The sequence below is a fragment of the Neltuma alba genome, unplaced genomic scaffold (genome assembly GCF_004799145.2).
Source record: "Neltuma alba isolate B1F8T4 unplaced genomic scaffold, ASM479914v2 tig00012579_pilon, whole genome shotgun sequence".
NCBI lineage: Eukaryota > Viridiplantae > Streptophyta > Magnoliopsida > Fabales > Fabaceae > Neltuma > Neltuma alba.
In genome coordinates, this window is record NW_021637031.1 from 111,638 (window position 1) to 123,072 (window position 11,435).

Consider the following 11,435-nt stretch of genomic DNA (forward strand, 5'->3'; position numbering starts at 1 on the left):
TTACAAAAAAGATAATTAATCTCTAAGTTTTTATAGTTTCATTTGATTTTTAATTAGGTTCCTATAAATTTTTTTTTTATCAGGTCCCCATAAGTTATTAACTTTATCCTAAAAGCATTAATTTTGTTCATATTTAATTTAAAACTTTTACTCAATTAAAAATTAAGTAAACCAACTTTGATTGATAAAACAATAGAAAACACCTTGGAGAAAAAATATAGTTATTATAGTTAAAAGTAATAAACTTGTAGCTACCATCATTTTATTACTTTTTCTTATTCTTATTATAAGTTTTAAATAAATAATCTGTGTAAACAAAAATTAATAAAAATAAATAAGTAAAAAATATATTTCTTTTTTTAATTATATCCATCCTTAAAGTAACCGAGGAAAAAATGAAAAATAATATATAGAGAAATGGAATGAGAGAGAATGTGACAAAAATAGAACAAATAATTAAGAATAAAATTATAAAAAATTCAAATATTAAAACAAACTCAAATTAAAACTGATAAAATGAATCACATTCTCTTCTAACTTTGGAACTTATAAATATGATGGGAGGCAGCATAAATACTCTTAAACATGTTGTGATCTTGTCCCAGAACAAATAATTAAGAATAAAATTTTTAAAAAGTTCATTAAATATTAAAACAACTAAAAGTAAAATTTATAAAATAGATCACATTTTTCTCTAACTTTGGAACTTATAAATATGATGGGAGGTAGTATAAATACTCTTAAACATCTTGTCCCACTTTCTAATAATGTAATACTCTTCCGACCCTAAATATAAGACCCTTATACACACTAGTATAAGGGTCTTACATTTAGAACTGAAGGAGTATTAGAATGCAAAGAGGCATTCACGTTAAAAAAATAAATAAATGTGATAAAAATTAGAAAAAAAATATTATCCATAGAAACAAATCTAAATTTGTTATATAAAAAAAAACAATATAAATTTGTCAAAATATCTTTTATAATTAAAATCGAATAAGGGATATGCCCCTTATGTCATAAAATACGTAAAGGATAATAATATTTCATAGTAAATACACTTTTCATTCCAACACAGTAACACCTAAGTCAACGGTCACAACACTGAGCACTGAACCGAAGTATCCAACTCTCGTCCTTCCCTTCACTTGCACAGATCCTCATGTTGTAAATGTGGCAGTGTTTTGCATCAGCAACGCCTATCTCCCCCACTTCATTTACCATTATACCCTTGGATCCTACCCTTCCTCCCTTCTTTCTGCCCAGTAAATTCCTCCTTCCTATCTGTCCTTCCTCGTCATTTCGGAACCGAGCTCTCACCCTCTCTCTTCCCACCCCTCCCTCCTCTCTCTCCAGTTTCGCCCATCTCTTCCCAAACCCCACACAATCAGCACTCACAACACCGTCAATCGAAGCGCAAAACCACCGCGAGAAATGGACAATAGTGGCAGCAGAGCCGAAGCCGAACGGTGGCTCTACACCGCCAATAAGCTCCTCAGTGCACGTGATCTGCACGGGGCTAGGTCTTTCGCGGTTCGAGCCCGTGAGTCCGATCCCACATTTGACGCTTCTGAGTTGCTGCTCGCTGTCATCGATACCCTCCTTGCCGGTGAGACTCAGATCAATGGCCTCCATGATTGGTATAGCATCCTTCAGATTCTGCCTTATACTCACAATATCGAGTACATCGCCTCCCAGTACCGTCGTCTCGCTCTCCTCCTTGACCCTCATCGTAACCCTTTTGCGTTTTCTAGCCATGCGTTCACGCTCGTTCATGACGCGTGGTCTGTACTCTCCAATCCAGCTAAGAAGGCTATGTACGATAACGAGCTGCGATTGGTCACCGCCCCTCCTCCTGCGGCCCCTCCCCCGCAGACTGTTCCGGTGGCAACGGTTCATGCACCGGACCCGGTTCCGACTCCGAACCCAACTCCGATGCCTAATCCACCCTTTGTTCAGCGGCAACAGCAGCAGCAGCGAACTCCGGCGAAGAGGGGCCCGAAGCCCAAAGAGAGGGCTGGTGCCGGAGAACAAAGGCCGAGTCCTAACATTGCGACGACGGGGACGACCTCGCAAGCTCGGACGAGCGACCCGGTTGAGTCTGAAACCGGTTCGAGTTTCTGGACGGCGTGCCCGTACTGTTACGTTATGTATGAGTACCCGACGTTGTACGAGGACTGTACTCTAAGGTGCCAGAGCTGTAGAAGGGGATTTCATGCGGTGAAGGTGCGGACGCCGCCGGTGGCGGGGAAAGATTCGTATTATTGCTGTTGGGGGTTTTTCCCGTTAGGGTTTTCAGGGGATTTCAAAGACATAAGTGGGACTAATTCCAAGTGGAACCCATTTTCTGCAATGTTTGCATGCCCTTTGAGAGGAGGAGGAGGAGGAAGGGGATCTCAGAAAGGACCTTGGGTTTATCATGATGATGAAGCTGCTGCTGCATTCATTGAATTTTCTGAGCCAAGTGATGATGATTCGGATGATGCTGACTGGGGAGAGAGGGATGAGAGGGCGAGGAAGAGGGCTAAGAACAAAGCAAGAAGCTCTGGTAATGCTAGTGGTGGTGATGCAAGAAGGGCATTTTCTGAAAGAACTAGGAGAGGGAGCCAGAGTGGGTCCGGACATGCCAATTTAGAAAATGGTGTGGTTGGAGACGGTGGGTCTGGTGCGCCAAATACTGTGAGGGCGGAGTTGAGTAAAAAAGCTGCAAATAGCTCGAGAAGAAGGGGTGCAGGGAATCTGGGGAAATTGGATTTGAATGTGGAGTTTAGTAATGAGGTGGAAGAGCCGGCCCCGGCAGTAAGAGATGGTAATGTGGCTGGAAATGCTGAGGAGAATATAGAAGGGAATGCATTTTTTGAGGGTCTTGATGAATTCCTTAACAGCTTGCCCATTCTCAATGTTGTGGCAGATGACAAGGTTAAGGGCCACTAGTATTTAAAGCCGCCTGTATTTTGGTTCACTGTTGTAGATTTTGCTATTTGTAGTTGTATGCATGCTTGTAAGTGCTGTAGTAAGAAGTACTGCAAATCATCTTCCAGTTAATCTTATAATAATTTGCGGCAATTTGTGCATACTTCTTGAAATATTTTTGGGTTGCCTTTTCTGAGGTAGGTTGCACCTTTCAGAAAGGAAAAAAAAAAAAAAATATATATATATATATATATATATCAGTGATTGAAGTTTAATAGTCACACACTCCCTAATAAACTATGGGGGCTTCATGTGAAGATAAAAATCTAACTTTATTATCCTTTACATTACAAGTTAATTTATATGTTTATATTAGCTGGTTGATAGCCTTATTGGTGCTTTGAAATACTAGATTGCCATTCTCCTCGAGAACCATCATTATCTGCTTCAATAGCCGATGACAACTTAAGTATTCTATGTTTCGAATGTATCTACATGCAAACATCAATTTGTAATAACACATTCTCTTAGCTCCGGTATGTAACCATCACAGTCTTGATACATCTATGTATTGTCTTATATATATTTTTTTGGTGATTATTTAGGTATTATTTATTGGTATATTGATGGTGCTAACTAATCTAGTTTATAAATTATTTTTCTAATGCATACATGTGTTTCTCTGCCCCCCTCTCTGCGTCTCTGTGGTTGTAGAAGTATTCTTGGCTGCAGGTTTTGCTTTTGTTTTCTTGAGAGATGCAAATGACCTGTATCTTGCTTATATCTGTCTGATGAGTTATGGATGCCCTGAAACTGAAAAGATTGGAAGAAGCAATTTCTTGGTTTACTACTAAATATAATGCTTTTCCATTGTATTATATGCTCTTACCTTTGCCTCATTATCTACCTCCAGGCCTGTTAGGACTATTCCAAGGTTAAGTACTCGGTTAGTTACGCAATGCTCATGGCTAAAGGGAGAATCATATTTTCTTATGTCTTGACTGGTCTACTTGCTTTAGCTGACCCAAAAAGCTACTTACTAGATCCATCATGAGTTCATTATGTGTGTTGTTTCTTTGGTCATTTTGTGAAGCATTTTTCAGTTTACGTGTGAATTGATGACCCGAGATGCTGTGCACTGATTTCTCTGTGCTCTTTTTTGCTTCCAGAGATTGTCTGATTTGTTGATAAATGTTATTGACTTTATAGCTCCATTCACGTTGTAGGGTTTATGTTCTGATTGAGGCCTAGCTACACGCTTTCAAGATTGGATTATTTGTTGGTCTCTAGAAAATGTTGATGTGTTAATGGTGGTTCTGCATTCTGAATTATTACCTATGCATTTATGATATATAGTCATGTAGTGAGTTCTGAAGTATTAGATCTAAGTAATGGGATTATTTATAAAAACAGAAGAGAGCCCATGACTCTAGAAAGTACTGTATATATCTTTTATTTTCATCACATGAAAATTCGCTTTCTTCTGTCAATATGTTGAATGGAGACTTGGGTACATGAATCGGAAAGGAGGTCCCAATGCTGATTGTGTCCCCTTTATTTGATCAAAAGGAAAAATTAGCAGAAAATGAATCAGTTTGGGAGTTGATTGTTTGAAAGACTATTTTCTCCAACAATCACTTGATGTGAAAATTATTGCTTCCTGTTTCAGAATCTCATTGTCTAGGGAAGTTGATTCTTTGTTTCTATCTGTTCATTGCTGCTTCTTTTATGTTGGAAGCACAGTGATCATAATCAGGGTCCAAACCCTCTCAACGTGAGAGAGTTTGCTCTCTCTCTCTCCAAATATTTTTCAGTTTCGTTTAGTCTGTAACTATTAATGTTATTTTTGTCTAATTGTTTTGATTAGGGGGATTTTCTTGTACTCAGTTTTTCACTGTCACACAGTTGTCAGTTTCAGAATGCACATCTCGGGCCGCATGAATAATGGTTCTGAGTAATCCTATAAAAACGTGATGCAAGCTTAAAATTTGAATGTGCCTCTTAGGATTGGTGAACCTTTAAAAAAAAAAAAACAAGAAGAAGCATAAATTGGTGAAACTGAAAAAAAAAGGTATAAAAAGGGCTTTTTAAAAGCTTTTTTTTTTTCCTGTAAATTGAGACAAATTCCTTCACATATTTATTTCGCATACCGTAAAATTATTTTTAAAATTATGGTTTGGTTTTTATTTAAATATCTTTTGGGTATTACTTAGACCTTGTACAAGCCAAAAAAAAAAAAAAAGGAAAGCAAGAGAAAGCTTGGTCTTTTTTTTTTTTTTTTAAACCAAGCACAGATATCTCTTATTAAAGCCAATGACATCCGAGATATTATTAAGTATTGGATATGAGTACTTCTTACAATAAAAAATTTTAGTTGGTCACATTGTGTGGAATAAGTTTTTTTTATTAAACTTAATCCCTTTTAGTAGCTTAGTCCAATTTTAATCTACATAAATAGTATATCATGTTCTTGCGCTTCAACTGCACATTACAATATTAGTAAATTAGTAAATAAGATTGTCTTTAATCAAAGGATACTTTAATAATAGTAACATTTAACCAAAGCTAAAATTATTACTTTTGTTTTATTTTTATATGAATCACTTAATAAAGGTGATGACCCAATAATTCAATGTTATCCCATTGAACTCTTTTTGTTTTTTCTTCTTCTTTTTTTTCATTTGGAAGGCTTATATTTTATTATAAAAAAGGGTGGGGCCTACATTTTGTGACAAAAAGTCAAGGTCACTTTGTGTGCGTGTTGTTTTCAAAATGTCAAATGGGAACTTGTGATCCTCTTATAGTGCCGTGCTGATCTGTATATTCCAAAGACAGGTTCATCTTTTTATACGAAATACTTACTTTTTTGTAACAGTAACTTTTGGACACCTTAAATTTTAAGTTTTTTTATTTGTTATTTTTTAATGACAAAAAATTATTTTTTAAATGGAAAGATAGCATCAATTTTTTTGGCCTCAACTTTAGCCTAAAAAAATTTAATCCTTCGTTGTAAAATTTATTGTTAAAATGTAATTAAAAAATATACTTTTTTAACATGGTTAGAAATAGGTTATACATATGCATTGGGGGGGGTGGGGGAAGAGCTATCAGAAAATATGTTGCATCTGAATCCAAAACAAATTTAAGGTACTTTAAAATACTGCTGATCAACTTCGAATCAAAAATTAAAACTGATCAACTAGTGTAACAGTGGAAACTGAAACATACTGGTAGATTGGTGGAAAACTGAATTGTTTGTCGCGTACCTCAGGAGGGTGGGACGAGAGAGACAATCCGAATTTGAGAATGACTACCCTAAAAAGGAAAAAGCTTCACCTTCACGGTATTCTGGTGAACTTGTGGTGAATGAAGTAGCTACGGTGCAAAAGTGTCTTTCTTTCTCACTTTTTCTCTTCTTTTCCCTCTTAATTTAGATTTCTCCGTTTTTGTTGGAGACGACTCGACTCGGAGATGCGTCCTGATCCAAACTTTACTTTATCCACCCTTTAAAATAATTCCCCTGCCATGACTATTTCACTCAATTCTCAATTCGTACTGAAGGAGAAGCGAACCCATTTTTGTTTGGGCTCTCTGATATGACCGCTTCTGCTGCTCCAATTTCGGTTTCAGGTGACCCCTTCGTTTCCATCTCCAAGCCCCTTGCTTTACCCTTACCCTTCAATTCTTCCTGCATTGTGCTTCATGGAGCTACATTGAGGGCTTCAAGGGTATTTCTGTTGTGTTATATGATTTACCTCCTGGATGCTCTTTTGTTCTGAATGAGCTCATTGTACGACTATTGCTGTGGCAGATCTTTAGGTTTAAGCTGGAAATAAGGAAAACCGAGCTCACCCATTTGAGATTGTTGAAGGGTTTGAGGTTAGTGGTTAACTTCCCCTCGGTATCTGCTTAAAGTGAAATTATTACTATTAGATTGCTTACTGTTGACTTCCTTTTATCTACTTTAACAGGAATGTCTAGAATGGTTGTTCTTAACTAATCCCCTGGTTCTTTGGTGGTGACGATCTTTATACCTGTCTGATTATAAGAATAGCTCTGAGTTAAAATCATTCGGGAGGGAAATTATTAGTAGATGGATCGGTTGTTGTTTACCATTTTTTCATCTTAAATTGTAAAAACTTTGAAGCTCCCCTCAACAATGGGTAAATTACATAGATTGAAAAGGAATATAAGACTTTTGATCTTGGCGTGTCTTATATGTGGATACGCTTAACTTGAGCGATCTATGCCTGTATGATAACACCAAAACCCTTAATCACTATTCTATATTGAATACTGATGTGTGTAATGTGATCCCATGGTGTTTCATTGTTCGATTTTAATTCTTTGTGGTTTAATTGAACCTATAATTCTACTCTGGATTTTGTATCAACACTTTGAAGTCAAAGTTAGAATAACAAAGCGATTTGTTCTTATTGTGATGAAATCCAGTAAAACCGTTTTTTGCATTGTTCTTATGTTTGTAGGAGCAACAAAACTTCAGATTTGAAGGCCTCCATGGGTCCTCCTGGATTTAACCAGCAACAGGAAAACAAGAATCCAGAAACTATGACAGAAGCAGAAAAGGGGCTTGATCTATTTAATGATCTGAAGGACAGGTTCTTAAGTTTTAAAAAGAATAAATACATGTAAGTTTCAGTATTGCCTTGTTCACAAGCGTTTTGCTTCTAATAGTGATAAATGGAATAAAATTCTTCAAGATTGGTTTCTGCTTTCTGGCAGGGGAAACTTAGAACATTTCCAAAATCTTGCCCAGGCTCAATTTCCAAAGGTAATTACTCTTGTGTCTTTCCCCACCCTTTTGACTAAGCATTCAACTGTGTTTTGCTTTATCTTTTTGGGCAAGTGCTTTAATTTGTCTTGTGGTGAAATTAATTTTTCTTGACTAACATTTGCAAGAACAGTTCATGGTCATTGCTTGTGCAGACTCTAGGGTTTGCCCATCATATATTCTGGGATTTCAACCAGGTGAAGCTTTCATGATTCGGAATGTTGCTAATTTGGTAACTTCATTCGAGGTATACGCCTACGTCATCGAAACTATTATTGTTGTTGCACTGGGAGGTAGACCCTGCCTTCCCTCAAAGTCTTACCCATATTCCTTGATGCAGAATGGACCATCGGAGACAAATGCTGCTCTAGAATTTGCTGTGACCACACTGAAAGTAAGACATTATTACCAATAAATTCGGGAGCTTTAATGGTGTTATTCATTTATCTCTGTACATTTTGTTTCTTTGGTCTGTTAATTATTTACTTTTCCATTTCTTAAACCAGCCGTAAAGCTATCTAAGTTCATTACAAAATTCAATGAGAACCTTGAAATCCGCTATGTAGAGTAACTATGATTATGAGTTCATTTTATTCTCATGGACCATTCACAACCTAGGATGAGAGAAATAAAATTATCGTAGTTATAATACTGGTTGATCTTGTGTTATATCTTCAATGAACTGCTTGGGTGACAAGTTTTGAGCTCAATATGTGAAAGGAAGCAGGGGAAACATATATCACAGTAGCAGCAATGTTAGGTCATCTGCGTATGATTATTAAATTTGCGACATAAATGGATTTGAGCAATAACATTAAGCCATACGTTGCAATAAAACTTGTAGCTTGGTTTTGTGACTTTGTGTTATGTACATGGAGGACTTTTCAGCTTTTAGATATATAACCTTCTGTTCTGACAACATATAGTTTTATATTTGTTTGATCTGAAAGATAAAAACTTATTCTCACTGTAGGTGGAGAACATCTTAGTCATTGGTCACAGCTGCTGCGGGGGAATTCGTGCTCTTATGGGTATGCAAGACGATGCAAATGGAAGGTTGAACTTAGATAAATATAAATATTGTTTTCCTTTCTGTGATAAACAAAATTACGTTTCATTTTCTTACTTGGTTATTTTTATTCCTTAGCCTCTTAGAAAGCTGGGTTGTTGCTGGAAAAAATGCTAGAATAAAAACTGAGACTGCTGCTTCTGGCCTTGACTTTGATCAGCGGTGCAGGCATTGTGAGAAGGTACATTTCATGTGCTTTAGGTGAATCACCTAATTTATAATTTCTAATATTTTTTCTGCTAATGTATTCATAATGTCTAATATCTTCATTCCCTGATGAATGATATATCTTAATAGTTAGTTGATGATAGATCTTAATGACGTTGTACAATTAACGAACCTCACATAGTAGTGAGATTAATCTTATTATTGTTGTCATATATTTATTTGCTCTTGCATGTTGAGGTGAATGACTTAATTTATTTGTCTAATTGTTTATCTGCTAATGTATTACTTTGTTTTTCGTATTATACATCACAGTTTTCTGTTTTCCATCAACTTCTTGAGTGATATAGAATGAGCCTTTGCAAAATGTTAATTCTTAAGAAACGGATGGAGCCTGAAGGATTCAAGTGGATTTTATGCAGGAATCACTCAACCATTCCTTATTGAACCTACTTACTTATCCATGGATAGAAGAAAGGGTGTCCAATGGAGAACTGCTCATTCATGGCGGTTATTATGATTTTGTTGAATGCTCATTTGAGAAATGGACTGTGGATTACATGAAAATGAAAACAGAAGGAACTGATGTGTTAGTAGTGAAAGACAGAGTGGTTTGGTGCTAAACTTTTGCTTTTGTTTTCCTTAGTAGTGGATTTTATTGCTCTGTAAAATAAATACTTCCAAGTGAGGTAATTGTATAATCTATACATTTACTTATTATTATGTTGGGTTGAGTAGAGAGCATGAATAACCCTAATAAATATTTGTCAGTATTAATATTATAGAAAGAAAAGAATTATGCAAATTGCCTTTGTTTAGGTTCCACATTGCTCAAATATGACTGGAAGTATAATATCAGTTTTTTATTAAAAAAATCATAACAAGCAGCCTGAAATACACACACATATCATTTGTATATATTTAACTTAAATTTTTTCCCTTATTTAAGTGATGTAATTTTGATATTACAAATGATTATTCTTACAATATTCAATGTATGGAGCTTGACATTTAATAATGTATACGTGTGTTGTAAAACATCAATTTATATTGGTCAAACATGTAAGTAGTTCACACCTTAAAGCAGTACATCAATTTTTATTGTTGATTGTCATTTAACTATTTTAGAATTCTCAAAATTTCATTGTAATCTTATAACCTAATTCATTCATGCGGATGGGGTTGTGTAAATGTTAAAAATTTTATAACATGAACTTGAATAATAATATATACAAAATGTTCATATGATTATTTTCGTGGTACTTAAATAATAAATATCCAAACCTATGTTTTTCAGAAAACAAATGACTTTAAAAGCATATTATCCCTGCAAAATCCGTTTGGTCAAATGAAAAATTTATCCATGAAGACTAGTCTCTGTTTTGAGAACAGCTTGATATATGCAAGTTTAAATATTCTTCATCACCGAAATTAGTTGGTGGGCGAAAATTCCTTGTCTTTTCTCATCAAAACTGTTTTTCCCCCCTGCAAAATATATAGTGAGATATGTAGCTAATTCACTTACAAACTTATTTTCTCCAACATTACAAGTCCTTTGACAAATTTTTTGCTTAATGAATTTTGAAACTTTTGAACAGAATTACTAACAAGCTAATTAAGTATTTTGAAGTGATATGTGTTCTGTCATTATCCTCTATCTTACTTAGTTGTTGTTAGTTTATGTATTTTGTTTATTATATAAGTAAAAGTAAGACTCCAAACTCCAATTTTATTGCGCCACATGTATATCTCCTGTAATTACAAGCGGGCAGTGGCTCTTTGTTTTCTGGGACACAATTACATGTGGATCTTTTCGTGAAAATTATGAGGAAATTTTCAATATATATATATTTAATTGATTTATTATAATATTTGATCTTATTGGAATACTCAAGTCGTATTATTTAAGAAACTTATATATGAGATTTAAATAAATAAAAATAAAGAAATTATAAAATATTCTTTTCATTGTAACTTCTCTTCAAGTTGTATGATAAAAATATGAATGCATAATCTTTTGCCTTGAATATTACAGGCAAAATTGGTTGTATTTTTTTTTTTTTAAAAAAGCCTATATATATAAGTAAAAGTAAGACTCCAATTTTATTCCGCCACATGAATCTCTCGTAACTACAAGTGGCTCTTGTTTTTTTTTTAAATTGAATTACATGTGGCTTTTTAAGTAAAAATTATGATCATAAGGAGAGCATGTTATATAAAATGAGGAAAATTTTCAATATATATTTTGATACTATAAATAATTTGGCTTACAATAATCAATGTAGGCAACATGAGATTCAATAATCTAATTATCTATAAATTCACTTAAAATAATGTTACAACACATTCATTCACATTTAAATTCTGCTTCTTGTGCTTTACACTGGCAACATCTCGTGTCATTCTGTTCCTAGCTTACAACACTGTAAAAATCACATATAAAAAACATTATTAATTCAATAACAATATATAGATAAAAATATAACATGGTGTTTG

At 34.7% G+C, this 11,435-nt stretch overlaps 2 protein-coding genes across 3 annotated transcripts; both read left to right on the top strand.

Annotated features, from left to right (window-relative positions):
* Window positions 1–1,426: 1,426 nt before the first annotated feature.
* LOC114728877 (uncharacterized) lies at window positions 1,427–4,918 on the top strand. 2 transcript variants are annotated; one of them, XM_028915835.1, is made up of 2 exons: window positions 1,427–2,919; window positions 4,819–4,918. In XM_028915835.1, the coding sequence occupies exons 1-2, from the start codon at window positions 1,435–1,437 to the stop codon at window positions 4,852–4,854; spliced, it is 1,521 nt and encodes a 506-aa protein (XP_028771668.1). In that variant the 5' UTR covers window positions 1,427–1,434; the 3' UTR covers window positions 4,855–4,918. The 2 variants fall into 2 exon arrangements, with proteins under 2 accessions (XP_028771668.1, XP_028771669.1); XM_028915836.1 differs by lacking the exon at window positions 4,819–4,918 and adding an exon at window positions 4,583–4,671.
* Window positions 4,919–6,097: 1,179 nt separating this feature from the next.
* On the top strand, window positions 6,098–9,632 carry LOC114728885 (beta carbonic anhydrase 5, chloroplastic-like). Its single transcript, XM_028915843.1, has 9 exons — window positions 6,098–6,641; window positions 6,725–6,792; window positions 7,401–7,562; window positions 7,657–7,705; window positions 7,839–7,952; window positions 8,046–8,099; window positions 8,679–8,761; window positions 8,853–8,955; window positions 9,362–9,632. Exons 1-9 carry the CDS (start codon window positions 6,510–6,512, stop codon window positions 9,560–9,562), a joined length of 966 nt encoding a protein of 321 aa, XP_028771676.1. The 5' UTR covers window positions 6,098–6,509; the 3' UTR covers window positions 9,563–9,632.
* Window positions 9,633–11,435: the final 1,803 nt, after the last annotated feature.